Source organism: Moschus berezovskii, chromosome 3 (genome assembly GCF_049115385.1).
Source record: "Moschus berezovskii isolate FMDL1 chromosome 3, NW_MosBer_1.0, whole genome shotgun sequence".
NCBI lineage: Eukaryota > Metazoa > Chordata > Mammalia > Artiodactyla > Moschidae > Moschus > Moschus berezovskii.
In genome coordinates this window covers 129,004,611-129,019,803 of record NC_142462.1, presented here as the reverse complement: position 1 = coordinate 129,019,803, position 15,193 = coordinate 129,004,611, and the positions used below count along the sequence as shown (strand labels likewise).

At 50.7% G+C, this 15,193-nt stretch overlaps 1 protein-coding gene across 10 annotated transcripts in view; it reads left to right on the top strand.

Annotated features, from left to right (window-relative positions):
• Positions 1-8,473, top strand: part of ESYT2 (extended synaptotagmin 2) — an 82,633-nt gene extending 74,160 nt beyond the window's left edge. For 7 of the 10 annotated variants that reach the window (XM_055421661.2, XM_055421663.2, XM_088834798.1 and 4 more), the window contains 6 exons: positions 981-1,366; positions 2,272-2,370; positions 3,706-3,837; positions 4,765-4,870; positions 5,186-5,235; positions 5,326-8,473. In XM_055421661.2, the coding sequence (XP_055277636.1) occupies positions 981-1,366; positions 2,272-2,370; positions 3,706-3,837; positions 4,765-4,870; positions 5,186-5,235; positions 5,326-5,371 (819 nt within the window). In that variant the 3' untranslated portion in view covers positions 5,372-8,473. Of the gene's footprint in view, positions 1-980; positions 1,367-2,271; positions 2,371-3,682; positions 3,910-4,764; positions 4,871-5,185; positions 5,236-5,325 lie in introns of those variants that run through there. The other 3 variants (XR_016037104.1, XR_008685332.2, XR_016037105.1) reach the window with 3 other exon arrangements.
• Positions 8,474-15,193: the final 6,720 nt, after the last annotated feature.

Genomic DNA, 15,193 nt, shown 5'->3' with positions numbered 1-15,193 from the left:
TTTCCCAGCTATTGAGCAGGCCAGAACTGTTCCTCACACTTTCAAATGAATCCAACCAGTCTTTTTTTTTTGATCCTTTGGCCCAGAAAGATTTGCTATCTGGATCAGTAAGTTTTCTGCTATTGTTAAATTTTCAAAAGTCATTCAGAAGGGAGAATTTAATAAAACTCTACAAGGTGGTAGAAATTACCGGAAAATAAACTCTGTCCAAAATAGACAGTGATTCATTTGTAAGTACCTAAGGAAATGCTGAAAATAAAACTAGCAAACATATGGGAAAGTGCTAAAACTCTCTATAACTTCTAAAATGCAAATTAAAGTGAAAAACCAGCTTCGTGAAAGACTCAGGAGTCCGTGGAGGGTGCGGTAGAGACAGTCTCCCTGGGTCTGGTCACCGTCCAGGCGGGACCACAGTGTCCCCAGCGGTAGATCATAGAGCTCTTTCTCTGGAAGCCCAGCTCCTAGAGCCAGCACAGCACGGGGCGTGTTGGCTGCAGCTTTATCTGGGGAGAGGCTTCAGGCTGTCGGGATGACCCCCGATGCCAGGTGTTCACGTGTAGGCTGCTCAGGGGATGTGTGCACACACAGAGCAAGTGTGGAAGGAGCATGTGGGGCGGGGCTGCTTGCACCTCGACCCTCGGAGTCTGGCAGCCTCTCCTTCCATGATCGCTGGTGAGGTGGTGGGATGGGGGTCTGTGGAGGAGGAGTCTATGTCCTGGGCTCTTCCTCCACAAAGCTGCCACCACCGTGCCAAGAGTGGCCGCTGGCAGAGGCCAGAGCACGTTGCACTGTTGGGTGACCTGCACACTCCTATTTTACACTTTATGTGCTGTGGTAGGATAGCTAAATAGGTAGACTGCTCTGAATGTTTTGTGCCAGGGTTTAAAGAAACTTTGCAGATGAGGCTCCCTAAAACTGTTCACACGGGAGCCCGTGACCAGCATTGGTGGTTTTCATCCTGTGTCTGCTTTCACCCTGAGGTGCTCCACCTTGAGAAGCAGGAGAGGCCTCTGGACCACCAGCACTCGGCTCAAGTAAAACGGCCCTCTGTGTCCAAGGAAGGGAGGAAAGGCTCCGTCAGGCCTCAGATGTCTGCGTCGCCAGGCTCGGGTGACGACGGCACGGCCCCGTCCACGCCAGTCGCCGGGGGCGCCGAGAGGCCTGGCATGGAGGAGCGAGGCCTGCCCGCGGAGGCCGGCCTGCAGGGCCCAAGGGACCTTGGCCGGAGCTCCTCCAGCCTCCAGGCGGGCCCCACCGGCTCCCCCAGCCACATCTCCATCAAGGAGCCCACCCCAAGCATCGCCTCGGACATCTCGCTGCCCATTGCCACACAGGAGCTGCGGCAGAGGCTGCGGCAGCTTGAAAAGTAACTAGACGTGCCCTCACTCTTGTGGAATCTGTGGGGGTGGGGAACGCAGTCTTAACCAGACGGTTTTAGGCAGTGTGGCCCTTTCGCTCCCTGAGCCTCTGGCTTTCAGAGTAAACCTGCTGTTTTCTGGTGCCTAGTGTTTGGTTCACTTAAAGCTTAAGAACAGTGGGGTGATTCTCAGGTCAGGAGGACAGCGTCTAGAGCAGACCTGTTGGACCTTAGCCCGGGTCACGGAAAGGCCTGGTGGCAGTGGGGCATGTTTGTTGTTTGAGGACAGCCCTGCTCCTTCATGCTGGGTCCACACCTGCCGCACCACCCAGCGCTTTGTCTGGGGATGTTTGTGTGGATTTCTCACTCACGCCCGTGCGTCACACATGTGTCCATGGCTCCCTTAGATAAGGACAGAGTCTGTGGTTACCTGGGCCTCAGATGTGAGTCTTTTCTTCTCGGCGGGTGGAGAGACTTGCCCTTTGAAGCAGCTTCCTTTGCTGCCCTGCCGTGCTCTGTGAAGTGGGGCAGGTGGTGCAGAGATAGCCGCCCTCCGTCCGCGAGCTCTGTGCTTCCGCCTGAGACAGGCCGGGTCTGTGACCTCATCAGATGAGCTGTGAGGCTGGGGCCGGGGGCTCCGAGAAAGGAGCGCAGATTCAGGCAGTGCCCGGGAAGACAGAGAGTTGATGTCTGTAAGGAGAGCCCCTGTCTTGATTTTACTTTGGGCCCCAGTTTTTAGGAATTGGGCTACGTTGAACCCTTGAGTGGAATGTGAATCCCGCTAGTCCGTTTATGCCCGGAAGTTTAGACAGGGTTCCCATTCGTGGGTTTTTGCTTCCTCCTCATGCAAGGGGAGGCCCGCGCTCCCAGCCTCTGAGCCTCTGCAGAGCTCACCCTCCACTGTGTTTCCCCAGCGGGACCACCCTGGGACAGTCCCCCCTGGGGCAGATCCAGCTGACCATCCGGCACAGCTCGCAGAGGAACAAGCTGGTGGTGGTCGTACACTCCTGCAGGTGAGCGTCCTTACGGAGCAGAGCAGGTAGGCGGGGCTCTGAGCAGGGACTGTGACCCTGTGACGGTTTTGATGACATTTTCTGTTCACAATCATCTTGTTTGCTTTCAATACTCCCTTAAACTGCCATGTTGTAGTTTATAAAACATTCCCTGTTACTGAGCCTTTAGAACACAATAATGGGTGTCTTTTTCTGTTTTTGAAGTGTCTTTGGGGATTCAGTTTGCAGAGTAGCTAACAGTTCAGAAGATCCAGGCAAGTCTGTGGGATCATGACAGGAGCAGCTGTAGTCTTTCAGGAGGAGCAGGCCAGGGCAGGGTGGTGTGTACTTACTCTGAACGTAGCGCGCGACGGCAGTGCTGCTGCGGCTTCTGTTTGGTTGTTAGTGATGATGGTGTAGAGCTGACTGGTTATTTTTCTTTATGTGACTTGTCGGTCTCACTACCAGCTCTGATGTAAATAGGTGATATAAAATTTTGGATGTTCTAAAAAAGCATTGGAAACAGGGAAGAAAAACATTTAGAAACAGGATTATGTGAAAGCGTAGGTCAGTTCAACACATGCTCATTTACTGAGCACCTCCTGTGTTCCTCCTGCTGAGGTGCTTCCTCGGAGAGCTTCCAGAGCAGCAGGCTGGCCAGACGACCCTCGTCTGGACTTTCGGGCTCCTCAAGATGAGTGAGCAGTTGGAACTGGCTGCAGGGACAGTTGAGCCGGGACACCGTGGGTTTGAGCAGTGTGGCTGCACCGACACGAAGACTGTTCTCAGTACTAAGCGCCAGCACCCCGCACCATGTGCTGTTGGCTGTGTAGTTCAGGATCAGCTGTAATTAAATACTGGGTGTGTTTGGCCCAGTTGTTGGGACAAGAGCAGCGAGGAGGAGGTGGGCATGTGTCTCTGACAGAAGGGTTCAGGGGGACGGAGGGAGGAGGAGGACATCCTCAGCCTGAGCAGAGGCCAAGGAGTGGTCCTGAGGACTGCAGCTGCACAGCCTCCCAGGCCTCCTGGGAGGCCGACCACGTCCCTCCCTCTCCAGGGCCTCCCGGGAGGCTGACTGCATCTCTCTCTGGGAGGGCCAGTGAAGCAGTGTGGAGGGTGATGATGTGGTTTCCCTGTTGGCAGCAGAGCAGGGAGTCAGACTCTGGGCTGAGGAGATGGAGATGGGGCCGAGGCCACCTCCATGGCCACTGGAAGCCGTGAGCACGGGAGAGGACAGTTGCCTCCCTGAGTTCTTAGCGCTGGGGTAAATGCAAAAGTGGGGGCAGGTTCTCGTGTGGTGCTCACTGGCATGTTTCTGGACCCTAACACCCAGTGTTCTCTGGTCTGCGTTACAAGAAATCTCATCGCCTTCTCTGAGGATGGCTCTGATCCCTACGTCCGCCTATATTTGTTGCCAGACAAGAGGAGGTCGGGAAGGAGGAAAACACACGTGTCAAAGAAGACGCTGAACCCTGTGTTTGATCAGAGGTGTGGTCCACGCCGCCCTTTGAGGAAGGCCTGGTGGTGCCTATGGGGAGACTGAGCGAAAAACACCTCCCTGTGAGCAGTCGGGGGCTTGTTGATAGATTTGGGTACCCCATGGATCCTCAGGCCACACCCCAGCAGCCTTGGCCTGCGCATGTGTGGCTGGACCCTGGTCCTCATGGCTCCAACACCACCGACGTCTGGGGAAATGACAGGTCGAATGGTGTTGCTGTCCACATGCCATCACTGCAGGGACTAGTTGCTCACCGTGCTTTCTGACCGGTGACTTCATCTAAACCGAGGCCAGAAACCAGTGAACAGGCACTGGTCTTGGTCAGCCGCAGCCGCTACAAGTTTGGGGACCCACCTACAAACCTGGGGGTCAAGCTGGTCGCTCTGGGAAGACCAGCACATCCACGTGTCCCTGCAAGGCCTCCGACCTCGTCCTCTGCTTTGCCAGCCTGGCTGCTAGAGGCTTGTCGGCAGCCTCTGGCCTTAGCCGCCAGGAGCTGCCTGCAGATGCCTCCTCTACGAGGCTGCTTTGAGCGTGCTGGTCTTCCTTCACGGGGGGCTCTGAACGCTCACGCCTTGGTCTGCAGGGGAGGGACTGGCCTGGACTGCCCAGGTGTCTCAGACCACAGCCCAGGCTTTTCCCCAGCAATCAGCCACTGTGTCCACACTGGGGGCCACAGGGTCAGCTTCTCACATTTAGGGTTCCAGTCTCCTGTTGTATTTGGGAAATAATGGGGGGGAGCTGAGTCTTCCTGAAGGGCCAGGTCTAAACATCTAGCCCAAGAGATCACTTCTACAATAAAGAAACAAAGATCATGTTTGGAGTGGACTCATAAACAGAAATGTCATTTTTTAGTTAACAGTATAACAGAGCAAAATTATGGAGAAGTGCAAGATGATGCTGTTTTTCTCCTTCAGCTTTGACTTCAGCGTCTCACTCCCAGATGTGCAGAGAAGAACCTTGGATGTGGCTGTGAAGAACAGCGGCGGCTTCCTGTCCAAAGACAAAGGGCTTCTTGGCAAAGTAGGTGAAAAAGTTCTGTGTTTTATAAAAATTAAACACTTGACCCACTTGCACATTTTAGACTGGATTTATGTACATGGATAATCCACATCAGCTAAGCTGCCGTGAGTGTTTTGTGAGTCATTGTTGATGTGAATTATCTCTACTGACACTGCATGATAACCTGCCATCAAGGCTGTTGGCTACAGGAAGGACCTCTTGGGTATAATCGACCATAGGTCATGGGTGGATCTTAAGGGTAGAAAAATTGAAAAGCGAGACACCCAAAATGCAAGTTGCCAGAACCCACTTCTACAGGCGTTTTCTAACCCACAGGTGCTGGTTGGTCTGGCATCTGAAGAGCTCGCCAAAGGCTGGACCCAGTGGTGAGTGTCCCCCAACAGACACGGAGCCCATGAGTCCGCACTGGAGCACGGCCCCCATGACCGCATGTCTGCTGTCTTCCTGTGTCTCAGGTACGACCTCACAGAAGACGGGACGAGGCCCCACGTGGTGACGTAGGCCGCCGCCAAGAAGCCCCCCACTGCACCTGCCCGCCCTGCACCAACAGCCCCACACACACCCCTGCAGACATACCCTCCCCCCTGCCCCCGCAGACACACCCATGCTCTTTTTATAATTTCACGTACTTGGTTACTGGCCCCATGACGGTTTTATAAAATGTTGATATTTCAGGCGTATTTGGCCCATATTAGCATTAAGTTTTGTCTGTTTAAATTTCCTCTAGTATTTCAGTGGTTGTTACGGTGGGCATAGCATAGCGGCCAGCTGTTGTGTGTGTGAAGCTCTCTGTCGGCTGTCTCCCTAGGAAGCCGATGTATGGACCTGCTTATGTTGCCTTGTTTTGTACATCACTGGGCTGTACTATGCTATATAAATAGACTATTTTTTATGATCTCTACATGCTGGTTTGAAATTCAGAGAAAATGGATCAAGGAAATATATATTTTTCTTCTAAAACTTATTAAATTCTTATTACAATCATTTTTGTCTTTGCAGGAAAAAGTTCTCAGTGACCTATTTTGTGGTGTTTCTTTTTAAAAAGAAAAGCTGAAAGATTAGTAAATGCTAGTATATTTCTGCTCATTATGAATGGTAAAAGAATGTATGCAAAATATTTACACTTTCATAAATATAAAGTTGTATTATAAGGAGTCAGTTGTAGCGCTTACAAGGAAAAATGTTGTATAACTGAGCAATATAAAATATCACAAGAATTGTCACGGTTCACAGTGCACTAATCTGAAATTTCTCACATAAAATAGAATGTCTCAAGTTTATTTTTAGTTGCTTGTTATAACTTATTTATGAAACAGTACAGATACATAATCCTTTCCCCGAAATGCAGTACTTCAGTGTTAGCAGTTAGGCTGTTGTGGAACCTTCAGTTTTTTCTCAGCTGTAAAAGAAAGACTAACTCAGGTTGTCTCTGCAGAGGCTGTGAGACAGGTCGGGGTGAGCAGATAGGACATGATGTGGGAAGCCGCCACTGGCACATGCGTGTTAGTGTGACGCGCGTGGGGCGGGGCTGGTGCACGCGTGTCGGTGTGACGCGCACAGGGCGGAGCCGGCACCTCCACCGCAGGGACCCAGGGGTCTCGGCACGGCGGCTGCAGGCTATCAGGAACCTCCTACTGGGTTTCCTCACCTCATGTCGTGCCTGACCTCAGTATTGGGATGTTGTTATACAACTTTTATTTGGGAGTATTTTTTCTTCTTAGATTAGGAAAAGCATGTTTTATATCCATGTATATAAAGGTCCCAAGCCTCTTGGGAGGTGAGATTCCATAGCCTGCGGCAGCTATGCGTGCCCTGAACATGGTGCACGTGTGCAGAAAGCTTTAAATATTCTAAGCTGCAGGATGCAGATAACTTCCTGAGCCAAGAGGACATCCTCCAGCCCTGTGTAAATACTGGGGGAAATGCGGCTCTGAGCTTAGAGACCTCACCGTGTGTCCCGCGTGACTCCTGTATGCTCGTGTGGCCTGACTGCCCAAGTGCCTGTGGACACTGCCTCTGCTCTGCCTCTCCTGCCCTCGGGGCTCAGCTCTGGCCCGTCACACTCTGACTCCAGGGGGTGGTGAAGCCCGGAGCCTCGAAGCACGTTTCACGCGGCCATGCAGACCCGGTGCCCTCAAAGCTTCCTGGGCCATAAAGCTTCTCCGAAGCCCCAGCAGAGACCACCTCCTCTGTCAGCGTGGGAGGCATTGCAAACCTGATGACATGCACAGGAAATACCTAACTCTGGTGTTTTAGCAGCAGGAGAAGAACAGGTCATTACTAAATCCAGTGGCCTGCCCATGGTTTTAGATTTGTTGGAGACTTTTAAAAAATTGGGTTTGTTGTGGGAATTCCCTGGCGGTCCAGTGGTTAAGAACTGGATGCTTTGACTGCCAGGGACCTGGATTTAACCCCTGGTCCAGTACTCTTGCCTAGAAAATCCCATGGATGGAGGAGCCTGGTAGGCTGCAGTCCATGTGGTCACTCTGTCGGACACGACTGAGCGACCTCACTTTCACTTTTCACTTTCACGCATTGGAGAAGGAAATGGCAGCCCACTCCAGTGTTCTTGCCTGGAGAATCCCAGGGACGGGGGAGCCTGGTGGGCTGCCATCTATGGGGTCGCCCAGAGTCAGACTCGACTGAAGCGACGCAGCAGCAGCAGCAGGAACTGAGATCCCACAAGCCATGAGGTACCTGCTGCTCCCCCGCAAAATCAGGATTTTTGAAGGGCTTCTGGCATAATTTCTAAAAGAAGGGAAACACTCACTGAAATTTAGCACACCCATGATTTCTGCCAACATCCCCAGTATTTGGGCTTTGTAACCATGCACTTCACCTGTACAACATGTCTACTACAAGTTCTACTACATGGAATGCTTTACTTAAGCAATTAGGCAAAATAAATGCCACGAAAGGTGCAAAACCCAAACAAAGCCAGTTCGCAGCACAGTGCCCACCCTTTGTGTGGACGGTGAGGCCTGGACAGACCCAGCACCCAGCGCCATCCTCTGTAAAGGGAAGGGATGACTCTAAGGCTGGCACTCTGCCTTTATGGCCAAGGGGTGTTCAGAGGAAAGCTCTTGTGTCCGGTGGGGCAGCTGAAACTCGGCTTTAGGCCAGACCCAGGGCTCCATGATCCTGGAGATGGGCAGTCAATTCTCCGAACCATCATCACCAGTTCTGACTCCCTGCTTCACCTGGGAAAAGGGAACTTCAACTTTTCTACCTTGACCCAAACCAATGGAGGGAAAATTAACGTTGGCTAATTTGAATTGTTACTTTATTGCTTATCCTGTGCCTTAAAGTATGAAGTGTGAGGCATTGCTTCAGGTTAAAACAGAAGACACCTCACAGCTGAGTTCACCACGGTTTATTCCTCGTCAAGGGTCAGCCCTCCTTTGTCAGGAACTGAAGCCAAATGCAAATAGTGGTTGGTTGTACGCGGTTGTTGCTTTAACACCATTCTAGGTGGACCACCCCCTGCAGATGGAACACAGCAGAGGGTTTTTTGTTTTTGTTTTTTTATTGTACAGTGCCCTTTTTGCTTAACTAATTTTACATGACAGTGCATGTATTTATTCAATAAAACTTTTTATCTTATCTTGCTTGTGATTTATTCTTCCTTTGTCTTTTGAAGTACAATTTTGAGTGTGGAACCAGGCAATTTGAAAGGTATGTAGTATAGTACCTTTATTTGTTATTTGTGAATTCTCTTGTTTTCAAAACTATATCGGATCACTGATATTACTCTTTAGTTTCCATCTTAATTTGACTCTTCTCTGCCTCTCTCAGACTCTGAGTTTTGAAAACAGCTGTTCTGAAAGATAATCATGAATAGAGAAAATGAGTGTTTAAAGCCAGAGCCCTGCAAAGTTGTGAAGAGGGCCTGGTCTGAACAAAAGGAGGGAGCCACTAGCGGCCGTGTCACTGAGTCAGGCTCGCTCTGCTCGCCACGGGGTGGCCAGTGAACCGGGAGGCGCCGCGCTGCCACGCTGAGGCGAGGGGTACGCCCTCGTCGGCTTTATTCCGAGAGCTGGCCGACCTAGCGGACGGGGAGCCAAAGCCTGAAAATAATCCACGGGACCAGGCCTAGATGCTTCTCTGTATCAGACATGCTGGGCGGTGAGAAAACAAAGTGAAAAGACGGTTTAATTGTTACCAGGCTTAGATGCTTCTCTGTATCTATCAGATATGCTGGGAGGTGAGAAAACAAAGTGAGAAGACTGTTTAATTGTTGCGAATGGCTCCTAGAGTGGCAAGCCTCAGACAGGAGGGTTAGTTTCATTTCCTTACAGCCATTCCACAGGTGGTGTGAAAGAGAGTGTTTCCTGCCGTATCAATAAACAAGGATGAGCTAACAAGGGTTAGCAGTCTGTCATTTCAGACCCCAGATGGGAATTTTGAGCAGGTAGCACTCCCCACGCAAGAAACTCTAGCATGTCACAGTCATTCACGGGGGCGGGGCAGGTTACCTCCCAGTGAGCTAAACAAAGTCACTCTAGCCCTGTTCCTGGCACACAGTTGATGAAAAGGTATCTGTTGAATAAAGGATGTATAAACTTGGCAGACCTTAAGTAACAATAGCATGCATTTGTCCTAACAAGTTTCCATTTAAAGAAAGAGACACCAATTGACAGTTATTAGTTATGAGAAAGCAATGCCACCCACTCCAGTACTCTTGCCTGGAAAATCCCATGGACAGAGGAGCCTGGTAGGCTGCAGTCCGTGGAGTTGCTAAGAGTCAGACACGACTGACCGCCTTCACTTTCGCTTTTCACTTTCATGCATTGGAGAAGGCAATGGCACCCCACTCCAGTGTTCTTGCCTGGAGAATCCCAGGGACGCGGGAGCCTGGTGGGCGTCCGTCTGTGGGGTCGCACAGAGCCGAGCACAGTGAAGAAGCTGCTGAAACAAAAGCCAGCAGTGTAACTGAGCAGTAACTGAGCCAGGAAGCCTGTCTGCTTTTTTGTTAATCTGGAAACCCTGGGCAGTACAAGGACACAAACAGGTTTTAAATTTTGCCTTGGGAAAGAAGGTCGTTTTCAAATACGAGATTGTCAACGTGAAAAACCTAAGCAAGTCGTATGAAAACTCTTGAACAAGTATTTCATAAAGGACCAGTTGTAAAAACAGAAATTTCTGTGTCTTATAAGCTGTTAGAAAACAGAATGGGAAACATCCTACAGCAGGCCTGGCGCCACACTAGCCGTGAGACCTGGAGCCCCTCAGGAGCAGGCACTGTTGGGCTCTGCTCCCCGCATCCCGTCCCGGAGCACCGCCGCTCTGGGTCCTGGGGAGACCATGTCGAAAAGTCAGTGGTGCTTCTCTGACGCTGGAGCTTCCTGGGGTGGTGAGGCCAGTTGAGACCAACAGGACACTGACCAAAAAAACTTAAAGAAAAACCTGGGAAATAGATGTCAGAGGGCTTGGGCAACCTCTCGCGTCCCTGGGCGTCTAGGAGTCTGTGCTCGTGCGCAGGCATGTGAGTGAGACTTGGCCGGTCACCTGCGGCTGTGCTGAGGCTCCGTCAGCGGGGTGAGGGCCGAGCAGGATCACGTGATGGGGCACTGAAAGCAATCCCCCCACGCACGCACACACCAGCTCTCACCAAGTACCGGCAAACTGAAAGTCGCCCAGTCGTGCCTCTGCAACCCCACGGACTACACAGTCCATGGACTTCTCCAGGCCAGAATACTGGAGTGGGTAGCCGTTCCCTTCTCTGGGGCATCTGCCCAAGGCAGGGATCAAACCCAGGTCTCCACACTGCAGGCGGATTCTATACTAGCTGAGCTACCAGGGAAGCCCGAGAACACTGGGAGAGGAGTCCAAAGTATTAAAGATACCTCTGACCGGTCATTAGCTGACCAAATGAGCTAACTGAGTGGAGACTTCAGAGGCAGCATGTGACAAAGAATATGGCTTCTAGAGAATTTATCCAAGAAGCTACTAAGTGAAAAACATCTGAGTCGAGGCAAGTATGTTCAAAGAAAACTATCCACAAAATTCACAGAAAGTAAAGGATGATTTTCAGGGAAACACAGAAATTATCCAAAGAATGAAATAAGAATTCTGGATATAAAATAGAGTACATGAAATGTAAATGTCACTGAAGTTTAAGGACAGACGTGAGCTGACGTAAGAGTCAGAAACTTGAAGCTGAGTCACAGACCATCTCCTCTGCTCTGAGCATCCGGAGCAGGATGGAGCAGGAACAGGCCACTCAGTGAAGCCCCAGAGCGGAGGGAGGAACGGGACCAGGAAGAACACTGAACAGGAATAGGGAAACACGCCCGGGTTTGCTGGAAACATCACACATTAAAGAAGCTCAACAGACTCCCCACAGGAGAAAGTCAGAGGCCCAGCAGGCGCGGCTCAGCCGGAAGGAGGGAAGGCAGGCTCAGGCGTCCTCCACAAAGACGCGCTGAGGTCCTGCCGGTGGCTCACCCGCAACCACAGAGGCCAGGGCGCGGGTGACCGTGCCAAGAGCCCATCTCTAGCAAGCCTGCCCTCCGGAAGGAAAGGCGGCGTGTCCCCAGATTCTCTTCTCACCGTTACACCTGTCCTGCAAGGGCCACCCGAGGATGGACGTCTGCTTCTGGCCATCCCCTTGGGATTCAGTCCCGTTTCTGCCGGGAGTGGCCGGGCCGAGAGCCAAGCCCCTGACAGACCGGCCCGCGCGGCCCCGCATGCGTCTCGCCCTCGGCTGAGCCGACCCGGGGGGCCCGCTCGTGCCTGGCAAGCGAGCGGGACGCAGGGGCCGTCTCGGGTCGGTGGGAAGGCACCTGGCGTGCGCCGGCGGGGACAGCCGCCGCGTACCCAGCTCTGCGCCGGCTGCAGCCCCCGCGCAGCGGCCCCAAGGGCGCCATCTGCTGCCCGCGGCCTGCCTGGGCCCGTGGGCCGGGGCCTCCGAGGGCTGCTCCCCGAGGCACAGACAGGCCAGTTTGTAACTACTGCTTGCACTCATCGCGGTGTACGATAGAGGTGTGTGCGGAAGCCCTAATGGTTCTGCCCTGAACTTTCGCAAACTGGCTGCCGTGTGCCCCACATGTGGTGACTAACAGCACCCAAATGCCCCCTCGACCCAGGTGCCCTTCCGCATGCCCGGCCTGGCCCGCGGGCCCTCCACGAGCTCCCTGCACACCCCGGGCCATACGCCCCCGTGCAGTGCCTGCCTTCTAAGGCCTGATGGAGTCTCCTTGAAGTAACTGCAGAGGAGGGCCCGCGGGCCAGGCCGGGCAGCACTGTGGCACCCCCAGGAGGGTTTCCTGCTTCAGCCACGAGGACCTGGTCACGGGCCACACATAGCCGCGCTCAGGCTCCAGGCTGGTTCCCGTCCCCAGTCCCAAATGGGACAGTCGCACACAAGACACATTGTTTTCTAGAAGCTTTTCTAGAATCCGACAGTGTGGGGAAGTCTGGTTCTCAAGTTTTGGGTCATTTCACTGCTGCCAACTGCAGGGCTGGATTTGTCCCCAAGGTGAAAGGCAAGCTGTTCATGGCAGTTTTGTAAATAAGTGAAAAAGTAAAGACGCAGCCCTCTGTTCTGTTTGCAAGCCCACCATGGAGATAGATTTTCTTTTGTTGGACTCTGCTTTCATTTTCACACTAATATTTCATATCAGATAACCCAAGATTTCCTTTTACTTGTCTGCAATTTTGCAAGCTGCTTCAGCTCAAGAGGTTGAGCTCTTTATTGGTGAACACTTTAGCATAACTTAAACATAATACCAAGAGCTTCTTAGATGATTTTTTATGCAACAGTTTTTCCAAAACCTTGCCCGGTTTGTCCCTCACGCCCTTCCAAGTGTGTGAATGCCCCCAACACAAGGAGCCAGGTCTGTCTGTTCTTTAAAGAGCACAGAAAATAGCTTTGGGGAAATTTGGTTGTATACACATCACCCTTCTTTGAAAGTACAAACCTCTGAAATATCTTGTTGACTTTTCCCAAATATAAAAGACCAGCTGCTTACGGTGCCACCCATCGCTTGGTAACATTCAGTCACAGTCCACTACACAAGGCAGCACACGAGGCCATGAGGACTGGCCTGTCTTCATGGACCAGATGTGCACGCGTGCCTGGGTCTGCATGCACAAGCACGTGGGAATTGCCAGTGTGGACACGTGTGTGTTGTGTGTGCATATTGACTGTGTACACACCTGACTTGTGTGTTCACACGTGTGCACGCAAGTGGATGTGTGTGTTGTGTTGCATATGTGTATGGTGTGTGCATATGTATGCATTTTGAGTGTGTGTGTATAAGTATGCATGAGCATGTTTGGCTCTTCCAAGACGTTCTTCTCAAACCCAGGGTTTCCGTCTGAATCTTCTTGAGAGCAGAGCCTAAGGCAAGACCCGTGTGCGCGGGCGTGTGGTTGGTAATATGGGGCTAAGAGCGAGCCTTCCCTTCTCTGCTGGTCTTTGAAAAGGTAAATTTGCATGACAGAGTGATCACTTGTTTCTTAACACTTTGGTGAAATTTGCCTATAAGAACTTCTGAGCCTGATGCCTTTCACGAAGAGTTTGATTACCATTCATTTTAACATTTGTTATTAATTTATTTTCAATTTCTCATCAAATCAGTTTTGCAGACTATCTACGTCATGCTTTCCAAGTTTTTGGAAAACAATGTCTTATCAATCTCTTATTACATTTGTAGTTGCAGCTCCTTTTAATTTCCTAACATTCTGTGTACCTTCTACTTTTTTCTTGATTAGAGTTGCTAGAAATCCATTTCTCTTATTAGTTTTGTGAAGAAAAAAATAAAGTGAAAGTGTTAATCGCTCAGTTGTGTCTGACTCTTTGCAACCCCATGGACTGTAGCCTACCCCGGCTCCTCGGTTCATGGGATTCTCCAGGCAAGGATACTAGAGTGGATAGCATTCCTTTCTCCAGGGGGTCTTACTGACCCAGGGATCGAGCCTGGGTCTCCTGCATTGCAGATAGATTCTTTACTATCTGAGCCACCAAGGAAGCAGATTAGTTTTGTAAAGATATTACTTTATTATGTCAATTGTTTTCTTTATATTAAATTCTGCTCTTGCCTCCCTTCTGTCTACCTTGGTTTACAGAGTTGCACATCAAACTTATTTTCCATCCTTCTTTTAAGACAATTCATCTAATGCTAGAATTTTTACCCTACACACTGCTCTGCTTCCCCTCCCAAGTTTGGCTAAGCACGTGCTTTCATCTAGATCTAGATGTTTTATAACTTCCGTTGAGATTTACTCTTTATTCCCTGAGTTACACAGGTTTTTTAAGTTTCCAAGCAGCTTCCCCCCACCTTCTGGTGTTGGTTATGAATTTAATTGCACTGATGTCAGAGAAGATCCTCTTCGTGAATCACTGCCTTGTCGTGGTAAAGGGGCTTTGGTAACTCAATGAAGCTATGAGTCATGCTGTGCAGGGCCACCCAAGATGGACGGGTCATAGTGAAGAGTTCTGACATAAACGTGCTCCACTGGAAACCACTCCAGTATTCTTGCCTCAAGAACCGCATGAACAGTATGAAAAGACAAAAAGATGTAACACCGGAAGATAAGCCCCTCAGGTTGGAAGCTGTCCAATATGCTACTGAGGAAGAGTGGAAGGCAGTTGCTAATAGCTCCAGAAAGAATGAAGAGGCTGGGCCAAAGCGGAAATGACGCACAATCGTGGATGTGTGTGGTGGTGAAAGTACAGTCAATGCTGTAAAGAACAATATTGCATAGGAACCTGGAGTGGTGGGTCCATGAATCAAGGTAAATAGGACGTGGTCAAGCAGACGATGGCAAGAGTGAATGAACATCGACGTCTTAGGAATCAATGACCTAAGACAGACAGGAATGGGCAATTTTAATTGGGATGACCGTCATAACTACTGCCATGGGCAATACCCCTTAGAAGAAACAAAGCAGCCTTCATAGTCAGCGAAAGAGTCTGAGATCCAGTACTCGGCCGCAGTCCCAAAACGACAGAACGATCGTGGTTCATTTCCAATGCAAACCATCCAGCATCAGAAATTCAAGTCCATGCCCCAACCACTAATACTGAAGAAGCTGAAGTTGACCAGTTCTATGAGGACCTATAAGACCTTCTAGAACTGACACCCAAAAAAGATGTCCTTTTCATCACAGGGGACTGGAATGCAAAAGAAGGAAGCCAAGAGATTTCGGGAATAACAGACAAGTTTGGCCTTGGAATACAAAATACAGCAGGGCAGAGGCTAGTAGTTTTGTCAAGAGAACACACCAGTCATGGCAAACACCCATTTCCAACGATACAAGAGATGACTCTACACATGGACATCACCAGATGGTCAATACCAAAATTAGATTGATTAT